The sequence below is a fragment of the Jaculus jaculus genome, chromosome X, assembly GCF_020740685.1.
Source record: "Jaculus jaculus isolate mJacJac1 chromosome X, mJacJac1.mat.Y.cur, whole genome shotgun sequence".
NCBI classification, from domain to species: Eukaryota; Metazoa; Chordata; class Mammalia; order Rodentia; family Dipodidae; genus Jaculus; species Jaculus jaculus.
This window is the reverse complement of record NC_059125.1, coordinates 2,284,851-2,311,720: the sequence shown is the minus strand read 5'-3', so window position 1 is coordinate 2,311,720 and position 26,870 is coordinate 2,284,851. Positions and strand designations below refer to the sequence as shown.

The window sequence follows — 26,870 nt, the reverse complement described above, 5'->3', positions numbered from 1 at the left end:
CTAAAATCCCATGAATACTGTTATTATTAGAGAGTGACATGCTTTGTATATTTTGGATACAAAGAGTTAACCCAAATCTTTAGGTATCTCTGAGAGTAAATTAAATTAACATTACATTAAAATTGTCAGAAATTTGAATATGGCACAGGACCTCTGACAACCTTTAATTAGTTTTCTCTTAACATTTGAAAACATAGTAATTTAGTTGGCTGGGCCCAAGTAATATATATTTGGAATGTAGAGAAAATCCTAGTAAGTTACTTTTTTAAAATAATTTTATTTATTTATTTATATGAGAGAGATGGGGAGGAGAGAGAGAGGGAGGGAGAGAGAGGGAGGAAGGGCACGCCAGGGCCTCTAGCCACTGCAAACAAACTCCAGATGCATATGCCCCCTTGTGCATCTGGCTTACATGGGTTCTGGGGAATCGAACCAAGGTCTTTTGGCTTTGCAGGCAAGTGCCCTAACTGCTAAGCCAACTCTCCAGCCCTGTAAGTTACTTTTATAAGCATTGGTAATAACAGAATATTTAAGAAACCTTGTAAGTATATAAATAGTTTTTAGCAAACAAAGGCTTATTCTAAGGGAAAACATACATTTAAAACTTTTGATTTATAAGCCATTTAGTATGTATTAGTAAAAGTATAGTAATACCTAAGAAATCTTGTTGGAAACAGAATTAGACATTTTGTAAACATCATTTTTATCAAAATGTGTGTATCCAGTGTTAACCTAATGAAACTTCCATCTTAAAATTTTAATGAACATTACATTACCCAAACATTTCATAAATCTAAAGATAACATTTTACAGGTTTTAAGAAGCTAATAGTACTTAACTTTATGAACATATACTTATAAGGGCTTTTGTTGTTGTCTTTGTTGTTTGAGGTATGTCTCACTCTTGCCCAGGCTGACCTAGAATTCACTGTGTAGTCTCAGGCTGGCCTCGAGCTCAAAGCAATCCTCCTGCCTCTGTCTCCCAAGTGCTGGAATTAGAGACATGCACCACCACACCCAGTTTATAAAGGCCTTTTAATATATCATCAAAACATTCCCATACATTAACACTTTAAGTTGGCATAGCAAAAATATATTAAAAGCAAAAATAAAAAATAATGAAAAATTAAAGTGCCTACAAGTTAGATATTTTTGGAACTTTATGTTGTCTTTTTTTTTTTTTTTTTTTTTACCCATATAGTGCTCACAGACTTTATTACAGGACAGTGGCAGCAGCAGCCGCAGTAGCAGCAGCAGCAGCAACCTCAGCCCAGCCCACCCTCAGCTGCTTCCCAGCCTAGAAGGGGGGACAGGGGAGGCTCATGGCCCAGCAAGGGGTATGCTGAGGGGGAGCAGTCCACAGCCCACCAGCAGGACTGACAGGGGCAGGCCCAGGGACACAAACTATGAACTGGGACTTGGGCTTGTGTCAAGGCAAGGCGGAAGGAGGGATCTCAGTAGTCCTCTACCCAGCCGTTCTCAGAGATGAACGCATCAGTGACCACCTTCATGGCCAGGTTCGGGACGAGCTGTTCCTGGGCCAGAGGGCTCCGAGTCACAGGGTCGAGGTGGCCCCCACGCTGCAGGTGCTCCTCAATGTCCTTGCGGTCATAAGTCATGCCGCTGGGTGTAACACAGGGTTCCCGCATCAGCTCAAAGCTGGTCTTGCCAGCCACACAGGTTAGGGATATGGCTCTTCAGCCACTGGAACTCCCCCCCCCTTTTTTTTTTTTGACAAAACAACATACAAAAACAAACATATAAAATATCCTGGACACACATGACTCACAATACACAAATTCTAGGTGCATCCCAATAAAGTAATTTTTTTTTAAAAAAAGAAGAAAGAAAAAAAGTGGAGAGTTTATATCCTTTCTCTTTTGAGATACAAAACTCAGGGACTCAAAAGATCAAAATTGAAGCTTATTATGTAGATCTATAGTATATCATCATTTGTTTGTTTTTGAGACCTAAAAAGAAATGTCTTATTCTTGTTTTAAGATTATCTATTTTTATCTTGAAAGCTAAGGAGACACCTTCAAAACATGTAGCAAGGATGTAGATTTAATGACAGAACAGGCTCAGGCTTTAAGTGAAGGACTGGGAGAACAAGCAGCACTTTGGGAGTCTCTTTGCCTGAGGTGGCTCGGCTTCACCGAGCAGAAGAGATGGGAGCCATGGAACAGGCAGGGAAAGAAAAGTGATTTTTTTTTAAATCCAGAATGTACTACTTTTAGGAGTAGTTTTCTTGCTGTGTCTCAGGTTCCTCTCTTGGGAATAAGAAAGAGTCACTTAAAACATCTGGGGGATCAGCCCTTATGTGATGTCCCCTGCAAAAGCTATGTACTGCTTGATCTGACCCTGGACAGGCGTATAGGTGTCTAGGGGATTCTTATCTTCAGTGCCTGTGGCACTCATTACATGGGTTTTTGGTCAAAGAAATAGATTAAAGAAACTAAGCTACCATGTCATTGAAGAACACAGTTGAGGAGATTCATTAGTTATTGAGACTTCCCTACAATGTTTTAGATGGGTCTTTTGTGAGCCCCCAAAATGTCAGCAGCAAGGGGACTGAGGCACAGCTCCACATTGTCATCTTTGTCAGCCTGAGGAGTTCCCCTAGAGTTTTAGGGCCCTCCACTTGAGTTGTACCTAGGATTTATGGAATTTCAGAAAAAGCTAGTATGAAACAGAGTTGAAAATTTCTGTGACCTGAAGCACGTTGGGCAAAGGCAGGGGCGCTCAGAGTGAGAGCGAAAGCATGCTGAGGACATGGGAGTGGAGTCTTAGGAAGAGAGTGTCCTTACAAGTGAGGGTTTTAAAGCTAGTAGGGAATTCCCTAGGTTTTATCTTACAACAAATAACAATCTTCTTTTGATATGGGAATCTGTTCTGCTTGGAGAGAGGGAAGAGATGATGTCAGAGAAAGGTATAAAAGTAGAGACGGAAAATAGATCCCACATAATTTATGTTTGGTTCTAATCATTTTTTGATGTTTTAAAATTCTAACTAAAGCAGGTTGCCCATTATATATATTTTTTTGGGGGGGACGCATTTCAAGGTAGGGTCTCACTGTAGCTCAGGCTGACGTGGAATTCATTATGTAGTCTCAGGGTGGCCTCGAACTCATGGTGATCCTCCTACCTCTACCTCCCGAGTGCTGGGATTAAAGGCGTGCGCCACCATGCCCGGCTTGATTTGCTTTTTAAGAATAAAAAATACTGGGCTGGAGAGATGGCTTAGCGGTTAAGGCACTTGCCTGCAAAGCCAAAGGACCCAGGTTCTATTCCCCAGGATCCATGTAAGCCAGATGCACAAGGTGGTACATGTGTCTGGAATTCATTTGCAGTGGCTGGAAGTCCTAGCATGCCTTTTTTTTCTCTCTCCCCTGCCTCATTGTCTCAAATAAATAAATAAATAAATAAATAAATAAATAAATAAAATAAAATAAAATAAAATACAAAAAATTTAAAGAATAAAAAGGATTATTGTCTATGACTTTAGCATTTCAAATAAAAAAAAGAACGAACCCCAATTTAAGGGTTTCCCATTGTAGTAAATGTAAACCTAATGTATTTTTTGTTAGGTTTTCTCATTTTTTATCAAATACTTGCAAGTTAAATTAACAATTTTTTTAAACCAGCTGGAGTACGAAAGAGCAGTTTCTCCCCCAAACATTTCCTCCTCCTTTGGAGAAGTGATTAAAAAAAAGAAATGCTTTCAAAGCAAACAAACACTTTGAAAGCAACCCAGAAAGAAGGTATCCAACAACAACAAGAGATGGCTTAGCGGTTTAGGCACTTCCTTGGAAAGCCAAAGAACCTAGGTTCAATTCCCCAGGACCCATGTAAGCCAGATACACAAGGTGGCACATGCGTCTGGAGTTTGTTTGCAGTGGATGGAAGCTCTGGCATGCCCGTTCTCTCTCACCTGCCTCTTTCTCTCTCTTTTTATTTTAGAGAGAGAGAGTGGGAGAGAGAGAGAGATTTCACATGCCAGGGCCTCAGCCACTGAAACTGAGCTCCAGACTGTTGTGCCACCTTGTGCATCTGGCTGATGTGGGACTTGGAGAGTAGAACATGGGTCATCAGGCTTCCCAGACAAGAGCCTTAACCACTGCTGTAGTCAGGTTCACATTGCTGGCAGAAATCACCCAACCAAGAGCAGCTTGTGGAACAATGTTTATTTTGGCTTACAGAGTCAAAGGGAAGCTCCTTGATAGCAGGGGAAAACGATGGCATGAGCAGAGGGTGGACATCACCCCCTGGCCCACATAAGGTAGACAACAGGAACAGGAAACTGTGCCAAACACTGGCAAGAGGAAACTGGCTATATAACACCCATAAGCCTGTCCCAACAGTACACTACCTCTAGGAGACATTAATTCCCAAATCTCCATCAGCTGGGGAACCTAGCATTCAGGACACCTAAGTTTATGGGGGACACCTGAATAAAACCACCACAACCACTAAGCCATCTCTCCAGCCCCATCGTATCGTTTTTAGCTTTGTGGACCAGATTACACAGGCTCTGTTTGTCACTCAGCTCTGCTATTGTAGCACAAAAAGCACTACAGACAAGATGTGGACACATGGGCAAAGCTGTATTCCAATAAAACTTCATGAATTGAAGTTTGAATTTCATTTAATTATCACAGGTCAAACAGGAGAAATATCCCTTTGAGCTGTTTTCCCTGGACCATTTAATATTTATTTATTTATTTATTTATTTATTTATTTATTTATTGTTAGAGACTGATGGTAGGGAGCGAGCGGGCGCACCAGGGCCTCTAGCCACTGCAAACAAATTTCAGATGCATGCGCCTCCTTGTGCATCTGGGTCATGGGGAACCTGGAGAATCAAACCTGGGTCCTTAGGCTTTGCAGGCAAGCACCTTAACCACTAAGCAATCTCTCCAGTGCTAAAAAGATACAAACTTTTTAGCCCATGAGTTGGCATGTGTCAGACCTTGCTCTTAATTATTGATTGACTGAGGCAGTGTTAATGCAGGCACTGAAAGCATACAGACATTAGGTTAAGAAAATGTGGTAGCATTGAAAGGGATTGATTAAAAAGACTTTCAGGCTGGGTGTGGTGGCACACTCCTGTAATCCCAGAAGTAGGAAGGCAGAGGTAGGAGGATTGCTGAGTTTGAGGCCAGCCTGAGACTACAGGGTGAGTTCCAGGTCTGTCTGGGCTACAGTGAGACCCTACCTCAAGAAAACAAAAATAGGCATTCAGTAGGTAAAATCCTTCAGCCTGTCTACACAAAACCACCCCCTGTCCTAGCAATTACTTCTAGGTGTCCTCACCCTCTGTAGAGGGCCAGCTGTGTTCATAGTACTGGTGTTTGGAGACCTTTTCTCTTTGCTAACACAAAGCTGCCCTTGTCTTTCTCACTTTTACAGTTCTTCTTCTCATGACCTGACCTGCTCATGGGAGCACATGAGCCTACAGCGCACTTCCGACCACTTCAGCTCCCTGGGCAGCATGGACAGCCTGGACCATACCTCCCAGCCCTACCCATCTGGCTGCCTCTTGGCCACCAAGTCAAACAGCAGCATCGACCATGTAGGTGGCCACAGTAAGCGTGACTCAGCTTATGGCTCCTTCTCTACCTGCTCCAGCACCCCTGACCACACCTTGCTGAAAGCTGACACCGCCTCCACGGAGAACATTCTATACAAAGTCAGCCTCTGGGAAGCTTCCAGACCAAGTGGCAGCCGGCAGAGCCAGGCTGCAAGTGATGCTCAGGGCCCAGAGGACAGGCCGCCATGTTTCCCACCCACGGCCCCTAGTGACAGTGGCAAAAGCCCCAAGCCAGAGGACCATGTTGAGCCCAAGCTGGTCACTTCGGGGCGATCCAACTTTGGGCCCGTCTGGTATGTCCCTGATAAGAAAAAAGCCCCGGCATCTCCTCCCCCTCCTGCACCTCCACTGCGTAGTGATAGCTTCACTGTTGCCAAGGGCCATGAGAAGGCCCAGGGTGCTCTGTTCTCAGACATGGCCACCACACAGCACGTCACTGTCCTGCCCCATGCTCAGCCCTGTGGGGACCAGAGACCTGAACCTGCTGATCGACAGTGGAGGCTGAAACGCCCAAGTGGTGGTAAGGAAACAGCAAGTTTAGGTCATCTGCCAGAGGGCCACCTGGATTGTGGTTGGCTGTACTCTGATAATAGGACAGGTGGCCTTCCCCAGGGCTCCCTGTCCAGCACAGACGTGCGCTTCCCACAGTCTTACCATGGGAGCCAGCACCCTCGCCAGTGTGGTGACGAGAGCCCCAGGGTCGTCCCATCTCCAAGGGTAACCCTCTGTAGAGGTCGACAGGAACCTCCTATACGCTGCCGGGATGACAGCCCTGCTCAAGTGAGGTGGCCTGGTGCTGCCAACCAGAAGGAGGACAATGGTGGACAGAACCACTATTTCTGTGTGCCCCTCAGGCAGCCTGTGCAGGGGGCTGCCCAGGTAGCGCTGCCCCGAGGGGACTGTTGGCCTTCAGAGGCAGCCCCTGCAGTCCTTGAGTATCCGCCCTTACGCCCAACGGGCCCGAACCAGCAGTGCTGCCTGCTTCAGCATGAGGAGGCCCCGCCGTCCCGCAGGAGAGAGCAGTGTCACTTGCTGGGTCTAGGGACCAGAGGCGGCAGCCCAGCTGTGGAAGAAGCTCCCACGCCCAGCCAACCTGAGAAAGCCAGTCTGCAGAAAACTGGTGATGGCTTCAAGTGGCTAGATGGAGAGGATGGGAGGATCTCTCACCAGAGAACACCCATGCTACACTCCCTGACCCAAGAGGAGACCCGGAGACCTGAGAGTAGGCAGGATGGTGGAAATGAGAAGCCAGCGCCGTTTGACGCCCAGGTGGGTAAGCCCACACGAAGGAGCAACCGTTTTGCCACAACCCTGAGGAATGAGATCCAGATGCGCAGAGCGAGGCTACAGAAGAGCAAGAGCACCGTGACGCTGGCTGGAGACAGTGAGGCAGAGGACAATGGCAGCAGCTGGAGGGCAGAGGTGGGGGCTGCCCCAGAAGGCTCCTCTCCCAGCACCTATAAAGACCACCTGAAGGAGGCTCAGGCACGCGTCCTGAGGGCCACCTCCTTCCAGCGCCGTGATTTAGACCCCACCCCAGGGGACCAGTATACAGGGCTGCCAGAACACAGGACTGGGGACCACAGTGTCTCATCTTCTTTGTCTTCCTTCCCTGGGGAGCCAGACTCTGTCCCCCGTCTCTGTGAGGCAAGCCTGACCAAACCAACCTCAGCTGTAAGTGGCATACCCCACATTCCTCGGATTGGAGGCCGGAAACGGTTCACAGTGGAACAGAAACTGAAGTCGTACTCAGAGCCAGAGAAAATGAATGAGGTGGGCCTCTCGGAGGACCATAGTCCTCCTCATTCACACTCTAGGATATCTGAGGATACGGTGGGCACATTTGCTGACAGATGGAAGTTTTTTGAGGAAACAAGCAAATCTGTTTCCCAGAGGTCAAGCCACAGACAAGTTCTCTGCAGGCTTCTGAGAGAGAAGGTGGATAAGCCACAGGCAGCAAGCCATGTGTGTGAGGGCGCGGAGCCCTGCTTTCAAAAGAGGTCACGGGCTACCTCCTTTGGAGAAATCCTTAATGGTCACAGAAAAGCAGAAAAGTCCCCAGAGAAACTCGACCCACCACGGAGACTTGGAACCTTTGCAGAGTACCAAGCATCTTGGAAGGAACAGAGGAAGCCTCTGGAAGCCAGGAGTTCTGGGCGCTATCACTCAGCAGATGATATTCTGGACGTGGGTCTGGATCAGCCGCAGAGGTCTAAGTACATTCATGAGCGGTCCCGGTCGTCACCATCCACAGACCATTACACACAGGTAAGCATCACAGCCCAAGCCAGAACCTAGCCTGCTCTGAGTGCCACCGTGTATGTATAGATGATGGCCTCATAAGGTGCCACTCCAGTCCAACCAAGTATCACTTTTAGTGTCACTGTGTCTGAAAGATCCTTGGGATGGAATCATTACCAGCAGGGCAGATTTAAATGACATATTTGTGCAAGCCCAGATCTTTTGTTCTCACTCTTCTCCCACCTCTCACACTTTCCTGTCTTTGCACTTAATTAGCTTGTGTTTACACTCACACTGAATGCAAACTTGAGGTGCTGGGGGACTACAGAAACTACCTTGCCTGATGAAGTAAAAATGAGTTTTGTCTAACATAAATATACTAGCCACTTTAAAAATATTGATGCCATTTAATGCATTTGCTCTATTTAGTATACTTTTTTATTGGCAAGGGTCTTTTTTGATTTTTAGTTTTGTTTTTGTTTTGCAATACTGGACATTGAACCTCGTTTTTTAAAAAAAATTATTTATTTTATTATTATTTTGTCTTATTTATTTATTTATTTATTGTTTTTTGAGGTAGGGTCTCACTCTGGCCCAGGCTGACCTGGAATTCACTATGTAGTCTCAGGATAGCCTCAAACTCACGGTGATCCTCCTACCTCTGCCTCCTGAGTGCTGGGATTAAAGGCATGCACCTCCATGCCCCCAGCTTGTTTATTTTAAAATTTTTGTATAATTATTTATTGAGGGAGGATTTCACACTAGACCAGTCTGACCTGGGACTCTCTCTCTAGCCTAGACACGGTGATTCCCCTGCCTCAGCCTCCAGCATTCTTGCTTGTTTTATTTTAGAGACAGTTCTTTCTATGTAACTCAGGTTGGCCTTAAACTTGCTTTGTAGCCCAGTCTGGCTTCAAATTCACAATACTCCTGTCTCTGTCTCCTAAGTTCTGGAATGACGGGCGTATGCCACCATACCAGGCCCTATTGCACTATTTTCAGTGACAATTTAAGTGCATGAGCTGACTCTGAGCTTATAGATAATGATGTATTCTTATCAGTATTTCAGCATGTACAGCCAGTCTCTTTGCCTCTCCTTTTCTCCTTTTCTCTTCCTTTTCCTGACTGCTCTCTGCTTTTTCTGTGTATTTGCTCTGTGGGAGAAAATCGTGCTATAATAACAGATTCATTTTCCTGTAAGAGAGCTACATCCAGTAGTGGCTTTCATACAATATACCCAACATGTGTGTGCAGAAAGAAAGCTGCCCATCTGCTTTGCATATCTGGTGCTAAAAAGCCATGCAGGCATGGAAAGAGCTTGTTCTGCTTGTCCTGCCCTGGCTGCTGCACAGTCCAGTGTGACCTCTGAGAACCTCTGGCTGGCCAGTCAGGAGTGAAGAGTCCCAGCCCCCACAAGCCTACGAGCTTGAGGTTTCACAGTAATGACTTGTGACCAGCTGTCTTTTATTGCATTTCTTTTGGCTGGTTGTGTCACATGGTCACACCCACATAGGAGTTCTCTTTCCTGCCTAGAACAGAAGTGGATGTGGGGGTATTAGGTCAGTGGTCTCAATGAAGCCCTTTGTGGAGATGAGCAGGCGTGTTCCTTGGCTGGGTTCTGTTAGGAGACAACGGACCACGCCACAGGCGTCGTGGGACAAGCGCACAGGCAAACCCACAAATGAAGGGCTTCATAATTACAGCCGTCTTAGACAGGCAGGCAGCTTGATGACTCTGTGTCTCATGGTGTTGCCCTTCGCAGGAAGTGCCTGTCGAGCCTCACAGACAGGCAGAGGACCCTGGTGGACCCAGAGAAGCGCTTCCCTGTACAGTGCGGGCCAAGGAGGGAAACTGTGCTCCAAGGTGGGTGAAATGTGGATTTGTGGTTGTTGAAAAGTTGTCCCTAAGTGGACTTCATTATGGAAGGGGAATGCTGGGTTAGCAAGGCTTCTGGTTTTTGCCAGGGCCAAAGTGGCTGCTAATCAGGCATGACTTCTGCCATCCCTGAGACTCTGGAGTTTGGAGCAGAGTCCATGTGCCTTAAAGCCCTGCCCAAGGAAGCATTGCCTTGGTGGCATTTCAGGTTCCTAAAATGGCTGCTGTGTTTTCTGTGGTGAGATGCTTTATGGGGACAAAATGAAAAGTCCAGTTTAACATTCTTGAGCCAAGCACATGACTGAAGGGATGCTTTCACACTGCCTAGCGCACAGTGTTTGTGGGGCCTGGTCTCAGAATTGGAGCAGCTTCTGAAGATTGCCTGGAAGGAATAGGGCCAACCTTCCTAAATTGGGCATCTTTAATGAGTTAATTTGAAGCTTTAAAATAGAAGTCAGTTGACTCCCCAGAGACAGACAAGATCTGTGGTGTTTCAGTGTTGCCTGTGACAATCAATTCCAGAATATTGTGTGGGTAGCTGTTGAGCTGAGCAGAAGATGGGATTGGATAAGATGCTCACTATGATCTTGCCTGTCCTGTGCTGGGGCCCCTTGCATGTCTGCAGATGTGATGTAACCCTGTTTTACAGTGGCTGATGGGCATGTGGGAATCAGTGTGTACCAGTCTTTCCTGAGAGGATTTTGCTATTGCTTTGCACATCTTGTTCAACTGGTACAATATGCAAATGAAATGCTGACCTCCAAGCTCAAGGTTCCATTGTAATAATAACTAGTTGAGATGTTTATGTTCAAGAGCCTTAAGTAATAGGGTCTTACTTCATTTGGCCATCAACAGAATGCTGTTAGCCTTCCTTGAAAGTATCACATATTTGTGGCTCTGAGGTGATAGGACTGATACTCTGTGTGCCTGCCTCAGAAATCCCCACAATTACTTAACCGTCTGTATGGCTCAAACAACTCACCCATGGGTAAGAAAGACTGCTGAATAATCCGCCTATAGAATTTAGCAGTGTCTGAGGAGGACAATTAGAGCTTTATTCCTGGAAATTCTGAGCCAGTCACGTGCTGAGCACCAGCTGTGGCCTGTACATGGTGGTGGGGGGTGGTAGCTATTCTGCTGTGCATAGAGACTGTCACTGTGGACAGCTATAATTGTGTGTGTGTGTGTGTGTGTGTGTGTGTGTGTGTGTGTCAGAGCTCACCGGATCAGAAGGAAGGGAGGAGGCACTGTACGTTTTATTTATCATAGTTGTATCCTCCAGCCAACTGCATAACCACTCTAAAGAAATTAGTTCCCAAAACAGTCTGCTTTTGAACTACAAACCCAGCAATTTTCAGAATTGTTTTGTGTGTATGGGGAGGGGCAGCCCTTAAGAGTGAAAAGACCAATGAAACTTCAGAATAGGAATGTTAAAAAGTCATTTTCAGCTTTTCCCAGAGATGTTTAACTTTATGAAATATCAGCAAGAAATAATATGGTGGAAAAACTTGAGAAAAGAAATGAAAGACAAAAAGTGTTTTGTACAAGTTGAACAAAACATATCTATATGATGAATGAATTGTTAATCTGATCATTGATTGGTAATAAAACGTATTTTGTTGAAGTACACACAAGAATGTTGACATAGGAAATTTTTTATTTGCTGGATTATTCAAATCAAATAGAGATAACATTTTTTTCAATTAAAATTTTTTAAATTTTCCTTGAGACAGTCGCACCCTGTATCCAGGCTGTCCTGGAACTTCTTATGTAGCACAGGTTATCCTCAAACTTTTACTTATCCTTCTGCCTCAGCCTCTTAAGTACTGGGATTACAGTGAACAGAAGTGAACCCCACCACATCTGGTCAAGATGCAAGATTCTCTAGGACCTCACAGTGTAGAAGAGAAGAATGACACAAATATTTACAACCAAAGAGAAAACACATAGTTTTAAATCTTTTAAAATGTTATTTGGAAGCCAGGCATGTGACCCATGCCTGTAATTTTAGCAAACACTCAGGAGGCCAAGGCAGGAGGATCACAAATTCAAAGCCAGCCTGGGGCTACAGAATGAGAGACCCTGTCCCAAAAGTAAGCAAAGAGTTACATGGTACATCAGGGAGTCAGGTCTTAACCTTCAGCACACCCTGTTCTGAGCAACCTGCCTTGCCTCCCTTGTAACCCACCTTCCTTGTTCTGAAGGTTTTCCCACAGCAGTCCTCCCCCCCCCAACACACTGCTTTCAGGTGTTCTGTGCTGGACCCTCAAGCAGGGTATGCTTCTTGCAAAGGTATTCACCCACTGATTTGAGAGTCCCTCAAACACTGGGTGTCTTACATTCCCAAGGGATACTGTTAAAAGAGTCCCAGAGCTTGGGTGATTCACATAGCAGGCATTAATCCCTTCCCAGTCCTGGAGGCTGGAATTCCAAGGTCCAGGTGTAAGCAGGGCTGTTTCTTCCTGAAGCACCTCTGCTTAGCTTGCTGCTGCTGTCTCCTCACTGTGTCCTCATGTGGTAGTCCTTCTCTGTGTATCTGATCTGTGTCCTGATCGCCAGTTCTTATGAGGACACCAGACAGATTAGATTCAGTCCACCCTTGTGATCTTATTTCTCTTCAGCCACCTCTTTAAATGCCATGTCTGCAGACATAGTTATATTCTGAGATACTGGGATTAGGGCTTCGACACATGAATTTGGGAGGCGGTCCAATTTAGTCCCTAGCACTAGGAGCTATGCTGCTTTCCTCAGTATCTTTATGCTGGTGAACGCTATTTCTGTGCCAGCTTTCTCAGAAAGTGCTATTTTATCATAGTATGTACATTGCTAGATGGAAAGGAACTGCTATCCCTGAAAAGTGGGAATTTGGAGATATTTGTCTGGACAGCACATAATTGCAACTTTAAAATTGCCCCAACTTCCACCCCATATATATATTTAAAGTGAGTAAAGGGAAAACAAACCAAGAAGAATGGAGAGAATAAATACATGTATTTCAATAATAACTCTTAATATCAATGGCCTCAATGCACCAACCAAAATACACAGGCTTGCAGATCAGATAAAAGGCAGGATCCTGCCATTTGTTGCCTCTAGTAAATTCATCTCTCAATAAAAGATAGACACTGTCTTAGGGTGAAAAGATGGAAAATGGTACTTCATGCAAATGGGACTATGAAACAAGCAGGGGTTGTTACCCTAATATCTGACAGGATAAACTTCAAACCAACATTAGTGAAGAAAGATAAAGGCACTTTATACTGATTAAAGGAACACTACAGCAGGAGGATATTACAATCTTAAACATGTAACATGAGGGCTCCCAATTTCGTCAAACAAATACTATTAGACTTAAGGTCACAGATAACACCAAACACAGTTGTAATGGGTGACTTCAATACTTCAGTACCCCACTCTCATCAATTGACAGGTCATCCCAGCAAAAAAAAAAATAAACAGAGAGACATCTGGATTAAATGATGTCATGGATCAAATGGACCAAACAGATATCTACAGATATCCATCCAAATACTGCAGAATGCACATGTTTCTCAGCAGCACATGGAATATTCTCTAAAATAGACCATGTATTAGGACACAAAGCAAATCTTAACAAATATGGGAAAATTGAAATAATCCCTTACACTCTATCTAACCACAATGGGATTAAAGTCCAAATCAGCAACAAGAAAAACTATAGAGCATACACAAATTCATGGAGACTAAACAGTATACTATAGAATGATCAGTGGGTCATTGAAGAAATCAAAAAGGATATCAATAAATTCATAGAATCAAATGATGGTGATAATACAACATACCAAAACCTCTGGGACACAATGAAGGCAATTCTAAGAGGGAAATTTATAGTTCTAAGTACCTATATTAAGAAATTAGAGAGTTCACAAGTAAACAATTTAATGTTTCATCTTAAGGTCTTGAAAAAGAACAACAACGCAAACCAAAGGTTAGTAGACTGGAAGAAAAATAAAGATTAGGACAGAAATTAATGAAATAGAAACCAAAAAAAATAAAAAATCCAAAGAATCAATGAAACAAAGAGTTGGTTCCTTGAAAGGATATAGAGATGAAAAAGGTACCATTACAACAGATACCAAAGTAATTCAGAAAATCATAAGGACATACTTTAAGAATGTATATATGCCTCTAAGTATGAAAATATGAACAATATGGATTATTTCCTTGATTTATATGACCTACCTAGATTAAATCAAGATGGAGATAAACCAATTAAGTAGACCTATAACAAATATGGAGATCAGAATAGTTACAAAAATTCTCCCAACAAAAAAAGTCCAGGCTCAGATGTACTTGTGAATTTTACCAGACCTTCATGGAAGAGCTAACACCACTGTTTCTCAAACTATTCCATAAAATAGAGAAGGAAGGAATTCTACCAAACTCCTCTTACAAATCCAGCATCACCCTGATACCAAAACCAGACAAAAACAGAACAAAACGAGAAAATTACAGACTAATCTCCCTCATGAACTTAGATGCAAAAATTCTCAACAAAATATTGGCAAACAGAATACAAGAATATATCAAAATGGTCATTCATGCCGACCAAGTAGGCTTTATCCCAGGTGCAGGGATGGTTCAACATATGCAAATCGATAAATGAAATAAATTATATAAATGGACTTAAGGACAAAAATCGCATGATCATCTCAAGAGATGCAGAAAAGGCATTTGACAAAATCCAACATCCCTTCATGGTAAAAGGCCTACAGAGACTGGGAATAGAAGAAACATATCTCAACATAATAAAGGTTATTTATGCCGGGCGTGGTGGCTTACGCCTTTAATCCCAGCACTTGGGAGGCAGAGGTAGGAGGATCGTCGAGTTCGAGGCCACCCTGAGACTACATAGTGAATTCCAGGTCAGCCTGAGCCAGAGTGAGACCCTACCTCGAAAAACCAAAAAAAAAAAAAAAAAAAAAAAAAAAAAAAAAAAAAAAAAAAAAGGTTATTTATGACAAACCTACAGCCAACATAATACTAAATGATGAAAAACTTGAAGCTTTTCCACTAAAATCAGGAACAAGACAAAGGTGTCCACTGTCCCCACTTTTATTTAACATAATATTGGAAGTCTTAGCCACAGCAATAAGGCAAGAGGAACACATAAAAGGGATACATATTGGCAAGGAAGAGATCAAATTATCATTATTTGCAGATGATATGATCCTATAAATAAAGGACCCTAAAGACTCTACCAGCAAATTACTAGAGCTGATAAACACATTTTATTATATTTTTTATGGATAACTTCCATAATTGGAAAAAGTATCCCATGGTAATTCCCTCCCTCCCCCACTTTCCCCTTTGAGACTTCAGATTACATCATATCCCCTCCCCTTCTCAATCAGTCTCTCTCTTATTTTGATGTCATCATCTTTTCCTCCTATTACTATGGTCTTGTGTAGGTAGTGTCAAGCACTGTGAGGTCATAGATATCGAGGCTATTTTGTGTTTGGAGAAGCACATTGTAAAAAGTGCTACCCATCCTTTGACTCTTACATTTTTTCCACCACCTCTTCTGCAATGGACCCTGAGCCTTGGAAGGTGTGGTAGAGATATTGCAGTGCTGAGCACTCCTCCGTCACTGCTTCTCAGCACCATGGTGCCTTATGAGTCATCCCAAGGTCACTGCCATCTGAATAGAGAATGTTCTGTAACCAAAAGTGAGACTATCATTCATATAAGGGTATAAATATTTTAAAAAGTACTTATTGGACAGTTTGGTGAGCCTAGCATATACTTTTAGCCAGACAGCAGCAGACGTTACACCCCTAGGGCTCATGACTACCCCTGTTGTAGGTTTTCAGTATCAGGGATGTATTTCCTCCCATGAAGGAGGCCTCCAGTCCAATTAGAGGGCAGTTGGTTTCCCCCATAACAGATGTGCCACAATTGTACCAGTTGGCTTATTTGGCCTGGCTGGCCAAGTATAAGGCTTGCAGTGTCCACTGTTGAGTATCTTCACTGGTGATTTCTCTCTCTCCCATTGAGCTGCATGCAGCATGTCTTTTTGCAGCTTTCTGTCAGGTGGTCTACATAGAGGAGGATTTCAGCTCAGCTCCAGCAGGATTTCTCAGTGACCTTGCAGCCCAAGTATGTGGAGTCTTCAGCAATAGGGTCTTACCATCTCTTCCTGGTGGGAAACCAAGGGCCTCAACAATGGCCTGTAATGTTTTGGAGGCATCAGGGACCTCCCTGACCAATAACTCACTGGAAGGTATCCCATCCTTGGCACTGAAAATTTTCTAGTAACAATCTGTGGCTCCTGAGTGTTCCGTTGTCCAAAAAAGTAGGTTTTCATATGGCTTATTTATATCCTCTTAGATTTTGATTAGCCCTCCCTCCACCTTTCCTTTACTCAATCTCCTCCCCTGACCTTGCTTTGGGCCTTTTCACCCCTGTTAATCTGTTCTTCTACTTACATATATACAATACTATCCTATTAGGTCCCCACCTCCCACCCTTTCTATTCCCTTTATATCTTCTTTCTAGCTTCCTGGACTGTGCTACTGAGTTTTCTTCTTACTCACACAGAAATCCAAATATTTGTAGGTAGGATCCACATATGAGAGAGAACATGTGATGTTTGGTTTTCTTGGACTGAGTTACCTCTCTTAGTATATTCCTTTACAGATCCATCCATTTTCCTGCAAATTTCATAAGTTCATTTTTCATTACCGCTAAGTAGAATTCCATTGTATAAATGTGCCGCATCTTCATTATCCAGTCATCAGTTGAGGGGCATCTAGGCTGGTTCCATTTCCTAGCTATTGTGAATAGAGCAGCAATAAACATGGTTGAGCATCTCTAAGGTAGTGAGACGAATCCTTAGGATATATGCCTAGGAGTGCTATAGCTGGGTCATATGGTAGATCAATTTTTAGCTGTTTTAGGAACCTCCACACTGATTTCCACAATGGCTAGAACAGATTGCATTCCCATCAACAGTGTAGAAGGCTTCCTCTTTTTCCACATTCTCCCCAGCATTGTCATTTGTTTTCATGATCGTAGCCATTCTAACAAAAGTGACATAGACTCTCAACATATATATTTTTTTTAACTTTTATTTATTTATTTGAGAGCAACAGACACAGAGAGAAAGACAGATAGCGGGGGAGAGAGAGAATGGGCGCGCCAGGGCTTCCAGCCTCTGCAAACGAACTCCAGACGCGTGCGCCCCCTTGTGCATCTGGCTAACGTGGGACCTGGGGAACCGAGCCTCGAACCGGGGTCCTTAGGCTTCACAGGCAAGCGCTTAACCGCTAAGCCATCTCTCCAGCCCTCAACATATTTTTAATCTGTATTTCCCTGATGGCTAAGGATGTCAAACATTTTTTTACACGTTTATATGCCATCTGTGTTTCTTCTTTTGAAAGCTCTCTAGTTAGTTCCATAGCCCATTTTTAACTGGGTTGTTTGATTTCTTATTATTTAATTTTTTGAGTTCTTTGTATATCCTAGATATTAATCCTCTATCAGATGTATAGCTGGCAGAGATTTTCTCAAATTCTATAGGTTGCCTCTTTGCTCTATTCACAGTGTCTTGCCATACAAAAGTTTGTAATTTCATTAGGCTCCAGCAGTTAATCTGTGGTTTTATTGCCTGAGCAATTGGGGTTATATTCAGAAAGTCCTTGCCAAGACCAATATGTTGAAGGGTTTGCCTTTCTTTTTCCTCTAGCAGTTTCTGAGTTTTATGTCTGATATTAAGGTCTTTGATACATTTGGACTTAATTCTTATTCGTGGAGAAAGATAAGGATTTATTTTCATTCTTCTACAGATACATATCCAATTTTCCCAGCACCATTTGCTGAAGATGCTGTCTCTTCTCCAATGAGTTATTTTTGGCATTTTTGTTGAAGATCAGGTTTTTATAGCTACCCGGACTTACATCTGGATCCTTTATTCTGTTCCATTGATCTACAAGTCTGCTTTTGTGCCAGTACATGCTGTTTTTGTAACTATGGCTCTGTTGTATAAGTTAAGATCAGGTATGATGATACACCAGCCTTATTTTTGTTGCTCAAAATTGTTTTAGATATTTGAGGTTTTTTTGTGCTTCCAAATGAATTTTTAGATTTTTTTTTCTATTTGCCTGAAGAATGCCTTTGGAATTTTGATGGGGATTGCATTAAATGTTAGATTGCTTTTGGTAAGACTGCCATTTTCACAAAATTGATTCTTCCAGCCCAAGAACAAGGGCTATCTTTCCATTTCCTACTATCTTCTACAATTTCTTGCTGGAATGTTTTAAAGTTTTCCTTCCTTATAGAGATCCTTCACTTCCTTGGTTAGGTTTAACCCAAGGTACTTTATTTATTTACTTTTTTTTTAAATGCAATTGTGAATAGGGAATGATTCTCTGATTTCATCCTCTGCATGTTTGTTGTTATCATATAGGAAGGCTACTGATTTCTGTGTGTTTATTTTGTATCCTACTACATGGCTATAGGTGTTTATCAGCTCTAACAGTTTGCTGGTAGAATGTTTAGTGTCCTTTATGTATAGAATCATGCCATCTGCAAATAGTGATAACTTGAGCTCTTCCTTTCCAAATTGTATCCTTTTTATGTATGTCTCTTGCCTTATTGTTATGGCTAAGACTTTCAGTACTATAGTAAATAAAAGTGGTGACATTGGACACCCTTGTCTTGTTCCTGGTTTTAGTGGCAAAGCCAGGTGTGGTAGCACACACCTTTAATCCCAGCACTTGGGGGGCAGAGGTAGGAGGATCACCGTTAGTTCAAGGCCACCTGAGACTACATAGTGAATTCTAGGTAAGTCTGGGCTAGAGTGATACTCTACCTCAAAAAAAAAAAAAATACAATGGCATTCTTCACAGGCATAGAAGAAACAGTCCTAAAATTCATTTGGAAGTATAAAAAAATCTCAAATAGCCAAAACAATTATGAGCAACAAAAATAAGGCTGGTGATATCACTATACCTGATTTTAAGCTAAAATATAAGCCACAGTAACAAAAACAGCATGGTACTTGCACAAAGATCAGTGGAACAGAATAGAGGACGTAGATGTTAATCCAGATCAGGGACCTTAATATCAGACCTGAAACTCTGAAACCTCTAGAGGAAAAAATAGGGGAAACCCTTGAACATATTGTTCTTGGCAAGGACTTTCTGAATATAACCCCAATTGCTCCAGCAATAAAACCACAGTTTAACTGCTGGGACCTAATGAAATTACAAACTTTTGTACGGCAAAAGACACTGTGAATAGAGCAAAGGCAACCTATAGAATTTGAGAAAATCTCTGCCAGCTATACATCTGATAGAGGATTAATATCTAGGATATACAAAGAACTCAAAAAATTAAATAATAAGAAATCAAATAACCCAATTTAAAAATGGGCTATAGAACCAATTAGAGAGTTCTCAAAGGGAGAAATACAGATGGTATATAAACATCTAAAAAAGTATTCTACATCCTAAGCCATCAGGGAAATGCAAATTAAAGCTACTCTGGGATTCCATCTCACTCCTGTCAGAATGGCTGCCATCCAAGGAAACAAATGACAATAAATGTTGGCAAGAATGTGGAAAAAGGGGAACCCTTCTACACTGTTGATGGTACAGCCATTTTGGAAATCAGTGTGGAGGTTCTTGAGATAGCCAAAAATAGTTACCATATGATTCTGCTATAATGCTGTAGGCATATATCCTAATGACTCTTCTCACTACCTTAGGGATACTTGCACAACCATGTTTATTGCCACCCTCTTAACAATCGCTAGTAAATGGAACCAGCCTAGATATCCCTCAACAGATGAATGGATAATAAAGATGTGGTACATCTACACAATGGAGTTCTACTCAGCGGTAAAGAAAAATGAACTTATGAAATTTGCAGGAACATGGATGGATCTGGAAAGGATTATACTAAGTGAGGTAACCCAGGCCCAGAAAGCCAAACGTCACATGTTCTCTCTCATATTTGAATCCTAACTACAAATATTTAGACTTGTGTGTGAGAACCAAAAAATCAGTAACAGAAGTCAGTAAGCTGGAAAAAGGCTATAAGGGAGGGATGAAAAGGAAAGATTTAGGGGCTGACGTTGTATATATGTAAATAGAAGAACAGAATACAGGGAGTGGAATGGCCTAAGTGAGGCCAGGAGAAGAGATTGAGTAAGAGAAGAATGGGGAAGGGTCATTCAAAATTCAGGATATTCTGAATAAGACATATGAAAGCCTACTTCTTTGGATGATGGCACACCCAGAAGCCATAGATTGTTATTAGAAAATTTTCAGTGCCAGGGGTGGTATACCTATCAGTGAGTTGTTGGCCACGGATATCCCTGCTGCCTCCAAAACATTGCAGGCTGCTGTTGGTTTCCCATGAGTAACAGACGGTGAGACCCTATTGCTGAAGAGCCCACATGTGTGGGCAGCAAGATCGCTGAGAAATCAAGCTGGGACTGAGCGGAAAACCTTCTCCCGGTAGACCATCCAACTGAAAGCTGGAAAAAGCTGCATTGCATGCAGCCCTGTGGGAAACAGAAGTCATCAGCGGTGAAACCAGTAGACAATGGAAACCTCAGGTTTGGTCAGAAAGGCCAAATGCCCAAATGGGTACAATAGTGGCATGTCTGTTGTGGGGGAAACCAGCTGCTCTCTAATTGCACTGGAGACCTGCTCTATGGGAGGGAATACATGCCTGGTACTGAAAACCTAATCAAAAGCCTCTGGCAGGGGAGGTCATGAGCCTTAGAGGTAAAAAGCCTGCTCTTGTCTGGATAAATGCTTATATTATTCATACCAAACTGCCATGAAGGCACTATACTTACTATTCATATACTAATGCTACTCTCACTTTTGGTTAGAACTCTCACTTCTGGTTAGAGAAGCTTCTCTTCAGATGGCAGAGAGGAGAGAGGGAGGGGATGTGATGGAGAGCAGAGTTGTGAAGGGGAAAATGGGGGAAGGGAGGGAAATACGGTTTATTGTCTGTAAGTGTGGAAGTTGTCAATTAAAAAAATTAAAAAGATATCTGGTAGCATGGACCAGAATTATTCTTTAAATGTTATAAGAAACTTAAGATATAGTACATTATTTGATCTAGTCCTTCAGTGAGATCGTGTCCTGGGAGGCTCCAGGAATTGGGACAGTGATGAGACCTGGCAGTGTCCCTTGCAGCTGGGTCACCACTGATTTCAGACTTGGTGTTTCATTCGGACAGAGGGCAGAGAAAGATTTGAGAGTACAACTGAACTATCAGTACAGCCACAAAATGGAATGTATATGAAGTAGAGGGAAAATTGTTCAAATATAAAGTCTGTTAATCAGCAAAGCAAACCTGAAGGCTGTCTTCCCAAGAGGTGACTTGGTATACAGAGATTAATATGAACACCATTTTTTGCTTTAGAAAAGCAGTGTCTGCCAAGTAGATTTCAGAAGTAATAGAGATTGATTACCTAAGCTGTATCTATGTTTGTGGCTTTCAAGCAGGCATTTATTGTCTCTGGCCTTCATTTGGCAGAGGGGCAATCGCAGCCTTCCATTCTGAACAGCCTGCTTGGTAATTATTCAGCCTGTGCTGGATGGATCCAGCTCAGAAGGCGAAGCTTGAGATTAGAGTTGTGTCAGAGGTAGAAGTAGCGTTCCACAAAGCTGTAGTCCAGTGCTCTGCAGGGTCCTGGACAGAGAGTTCTTTCTGTCTGTTCAGGAAGTACTTTTAAATATAGCACTGTCATTCCAGAAGTGAAAGACCACAGCCTCGGGGAGAAGAAAGATAGACAAGAGATGAGTAGGGTTTTTTTTTTTTGTCTTAATTTGCATCTTCATTTTCTCCTTGTATTTATGCCCATGTACTTAGCAATCCATAGCTAGGACAGGTAGCCCCATAGGTTTATTTGTTTGTTTGATGTTGTGATTCCACAGTATTTAGAAAGCAGATTTGTAAGGTTGAGGGCTACAGAGTTTAGGACTAGGTGGGGAAAATGACACCAAGGAAATAAATCCCCTGAGCATCAATGTGAAGGAGGCAGCTTGCAAAGATAGGGTGAGACAGCCGGGTGTGGTAAAGCATGCCTTTAATCCCAGCACTTGGGAGGCAGAAGTAGGAGGATCACCATGAGTGAGTTCAAGGCCATCCTGAGACTACATAGTGAATTGCAGGTCCACCTGGGCTAGAGTGAGACCTTACCTTTAAAAACTAAAAATAAAGGGGCGGGTGAGAACTGTGCCAAAGTGACTGAGTGAAGCAGGAAAGAAGCGTGGATGACTACTTAACTCTGACATCTAACTGCTAGATGGGGCAGGGAAGCAAAGCTTCCTCAAGCAGAATTTCTGTGTAGCCTCCCTCCCCTCCTCTTTCAGCTGGTAAGAAACACTTGGCAGCCAGGAATGATGGGACGTGCTTGTAATCCAAACACTTGGGAGGTAGCGGCAGGAGGATCAGGAGTTCAAGGTTATTCTCAGTTACATAGAGAGGCCAGCCTGGGCTACATGAGTGAGACTCTGTCTCAAACAAACAATGAAAGCACTCGGTACCTTCTCTTCAGATGGAGGGGCTAGCCTCTCTTATCCTGATGGGGACTCACTATGTTGTCTTTGTGCTCTGTTCTCTTTTGTTCTACATTGATATCTTTTTTTTCTCAATTTTTATTAACATCTTCCATGATTATCAAAAATATCCCATAATACCCTCCCCCCCACTTTCCCCTTTGAAATTCCATTCTCCACCATACCCCCTCCCCCTCTCAATCAGTCTCTCTTTTATTTTGATGTCATGATCTTTTCCTCCTCTTATGATGGTCTTGTGTAGGTAGTGTCAGGAACTGTGAGGTCATGGATATCCAGGCCATTTTATGTCTGGAGGAGCACGTTGTAAGGAGTCCTACCCTTCCTTTGGCTCTTATATTCTTTCTGCCACCTCTTCTGCATTAGACCCTGAGCCTTGGAAGGTGTGATCAAGATGTTACTCAGTACTCTAGGCACTTCTTTCCAGCACTATGTTACCTTCTGAGTCATCCCAAAGTCACTGCCATCTGAAAAGAGAAGACTCTGTACCCAAAGTGAGAATAGCATTAATATAAGGGTATGAATATTAAGAGAAGTACTTACTGGGCAGTTTGATAAACATACTATATACATTTATCCAGACATCAGCAGACGTTACACCCCTAGGGTTCATGACCACCCCTGTTTTAAGTTTTCAGTATCAGGGATGTATTCCCTCCCATGGAGCAGGCCTCCAGTCCACTTGGAGGGCAGTTGGTTTTCACCATGATAGACGTGCCACTCTTGCACCCATTGGCTCATTTGGCCTGGTTGGCCAAATACATGCCTTGCAGTGTCCACTGTTGAGTATCTTCACTGGTGATATCTCTTTCTCCTATTGAACTGCATGTAGAATGGCTTCTTCCAGCTTTCTGTCAGCTGGTATGCATGGAGGAGGTTATCAGCTCAGTTCCAGCAGGATTTCTCAGTGACCTTGCAGCCCAAGTATGTGGAGTCTTCAGCAATATTATATTGATATCTTGAAAGGTTTTTGTGCTTTTATCCACAGGCCTGGGTTGGGTTTGCCCATGAGATGGATGGGTAGATGGACGGATGGAAGGACAGGAGGGAGGGAGGGAAGAAGGAAAGAAGGAAGGAAGATATATTCTTAAAATGATCTTAGATATAACAGATCTGTGCACTGAGTCTAACCCAAAGGTTGACAAGCTTTGTAAAGGATAAAATGGGGGTGCATGTGTATTGCTGGTTCTGGTGCTGGGAATCTAGTCTAACTCAGGGCCTTGTTCATGCTAGGCAAATGCTCTATCCAGGAGCTGCACCCTCAGCCCATTCTCCTTTTTTATCTCTGGAATTTTTCAACGGTACAAGTGTTTTGTGTTGCAGCGTTCAATCCTAGTATGATCACACTGCCTGTAATCCCAGCACTTGGGAGATGGAGACAGGAAGATGTGTGTCATTCAAAGCCAGCCTAAACTGTGGAATAAGACCATATCTCAAACAAACGCATATTTTGAATGCAGTTTATCACAATGATTTGAAAGTCTTGTGGTGGTTTGAACTCTGGGTGTCCCCATAAAGTCATGTGTTCTGAATGATGGGTCCCCAACTGGTGGCAGTTTGGGAATTGGAGCTTTGCTGGAGGAGGTGTGTGGCTGGGGTGGTGCTTTCCCATGCCCAGGTCTCATCCTCCTGATTTCACCACCTGCTGTGGCCGAGGTGATGTCCAGCCTCTGCTCACACCATGTTCTCCCTGCCATTGTGAAGCTTCTCCTCGAGACTGAAAGCCAAAATAAACCCTTTGCTGCCCCAAGCTACTTTTGCACTGGTGTTCCTTCCCAGGAATGAGAAGGTAACTAAAACAGTCCTAATCCTATTAATACTGCAGTCTGAGAAGACTTAAGCATCTTCTAAATGCTGGTAGTTAGGTCTCACTTCAAGAATCATGAGCATACAGAAGTAGTTCATGGCGAATCTCCTTGAAGAATGCATTCCTAAAGCACAGCCTGCAACCAGATCTGAATTCCAAAGAAGAACCCCAAGCAGCCTTGAGGGCTGGTCAGGGAATGACAAATGAGAGCCGGCCTGAAGCAGACTGGAATGGAAGGAGATGAGGAAACTTGCACAAACAAAGCACCCACAATGAGGGCATGTCACAGGGGTAAGATCCCATATTGACCAAAGCTGGAACATCTTAAGCAACAAACTAAAGTAATAATGGATCTATCCCAATGTATAAAATAAATCCAGAGCATACACAGAAATGATTGAACTAATTACAGCATGTATTATAGGCAAGTGAAGAATTCTAGGCACTCTGTATATATAGTCCAATATTATGATTTTTATCTAAAGTCCTCCAAAGGCATGTGCTAAAGGTTTGGTGGCCAGCTGATGGCTTTAGAGAAGTGACTGGATCATAAGAGCACTGACTTCATCAGTGGATTAATTCATTTATGTGTTCATAATTGAATTGCCTATTGGGAGGTGATGGAAACTTGAGGAGCTGAGACATAGAGAAAATAGGTCACCAAGGTATGTCCCTGAAGGACATATCTTGTCCTCAACCTCTTCTTCCCCCTACTTCTCCTGCCCTGAGGTGAAAAGCTTTGCTCTGCTATACATTCCCAACACTGTTATTCTGCCTCACCTTAGTTAGGTTCAAGCAATAGAATCAGCTGACTGAACTGAAACCTTTGAAACATGAGCCAAAAGAAACCCTTGCCACTTTAAGTTTGTCTCAGGTGTTTTGTTGCAGCAATACAAAATTATATAACACACCTACGCTTAAGGATATGGTGTGTGACTACTTCAGTGATAGTAACATCTTTCCAAAGAGGTAAAATTACAGTGGAGAAAGCTCACATTCATTAGCTCCCCCACACAATCAAGTGTGCCCTTAGGATCATGATGATAGTCATAATGGTCTTTCACCTCTGTGGTCTTTTATTTATAGCCCTAGTCTAATTATAAAAGAGAAAAATCACATGTAGAATGTGTTCAGGTACCTGAAAAAAATCTTCCTCAAAGTGTTAAGAGGTCCAAAACCAAGGAAAATTGGAGAAATTGTCTCTCCTAGTTTATTCAAACTTCTGTGACAAAATACTTTAGGCTAGATGGCTTATAAGCCAGATACTTATTTCTTTCAGTTTTGGAGGCACTAATAGATCTGGTGTGTGGTGAGGTGCTGGCTTTCTGGATGATAAGTGAACATTTTTTCCCTGTGTCCCCAAAGGGTAGAAGGAGCAGGGAATTCTGAGGTCTCCTTTATAAGAACACTAATCCCACTAGTGAGGGGTCCGCCATCCTGAATTACTCATCTCCCAACTGCCATGCCTCTGAGGCTAGGATTTTGTTTGTTTGCTTTTGAGAGTTTCACTGTCTGGCCTAAAGGGCTACCCTAAAACTTTCCATCCTCCTGCCTCACCTGAAAAACACTAGAAATAGCATGTGTTTTGCATTCAAAGATACAGGTTCAAATCCTCATTGTGCTTTTCAATGTGATTACATCAGGTTACCTAGGCAGATGTTGGCCACTTTCTCCTGGTAGCTCATGTAGCACCTTCCAGCACTAGGTGGGCTAACCGTCTCTTCTGGATTCCAACCAGATCTCTCCATGGTTCTTGCCAACAGCATATGCTGTCTTCAGCAGTAGGGTCTTACCATTAACCTCTGGTGGGTAATCAAGTTCAGAGCTTCAGTTTTTGAGAGCCCCAGCAATTCTGTGGTCTCTGTTCCCCACAGAACTGGGGTCATAAGCATGTATAGCTTCATCCAGCTATTTTACCTGGTTGCTGGGGAATTAAACTCAGGCAGTTTCAGGCCCTCATGCTTGCACATAAGCACTCTTTAATTGCTGAGCCATCTCCTCAGCACCCACAATTTTTTTAAAGTCTTTTTTGTTTTGTTTTGTTTTGCTTTACGAGGTAGGGTTTCACTCTAGCTCAGGCTGACCTGGAATTCAGCTTCAGGGTGGCCTTGAACTCATGACAATCCTCCTACCTCTGCTTTCCAAGTGCTGGGATTAAAGGTGTATACCACCTCTCTGGCTTTTTAAAAAATAAATAAATTTACTTATTTATTTATTTGAGACAGAGGGGAGAGAGAATGGGCATGCCAGGGCCTCTAGCCAATGCAAACAAACTCTACACGCATGTGCCACCCTTGTACATCTGGCTTACATGGGACCTGGAGAATTGAACCTGGGACATTAGGCTTTACAGGCAAGTGCCTTAACCACTAAGCCATCTTTCTAGCCCCATAGATTTATTTTTTTTTAAATATTTTTGTTCATTTTTTATTTATTTATTGGAGAGCGACAGACACAGAGAGAAAGACAGATAGAGGGAGAAATAGAGTGAGAGAGAGAATGGGCGCGCCAGGGCCTCCAGCCACTGTAAACGAACTCCAGACGCGTGCACCCCCTTGTGCATCTGGCTAATGTGGGTCCTGGGGAACCGAGCCTCGAACCGGGGTCCTTAGGCTTCACAGGCAAGCGCTTAACCGCTAAGCCGTCTCTCCAGCCCCCATAGATTTATTTTAAATACTTAGTCATTTAAATCCAAGTCAACCTACCACAGATACCTGCACATCCATGTTCATTGTGGTAGTATTCACGATAGGCAAGTTATGGAATCAGAATTAG

General features: G+C 43.1%; 1 protein-coding gene across 2 annotated transcripts in view; it reads left to right on the top strand.

The window, feature by feature from the left end:
• Shroom2 (shroom family member 2) overlaps window positions 1-26,870 on the top strand; it is a 197,769-nt gene that overhangs the window by 133,058 nt on the left and 37,841 nt on the right. For both annotated transcript variants that reach the window (XM_045140089.1, XM_045140087.1), the window contains exons 4-5: window positions 5,408-7,856; window positions 9,592-9,692. In XM_045140089.1, coding sequence (XP_044996024.1) covers window positions 5,408-7,856; window positions 9,592-9,692 — 2,550 coding nt within the window. The remainder of the gene's footprint in view (window positions 1-5,407; window positions 7,857-9,591; window positions 9,693-26,870) is intronic.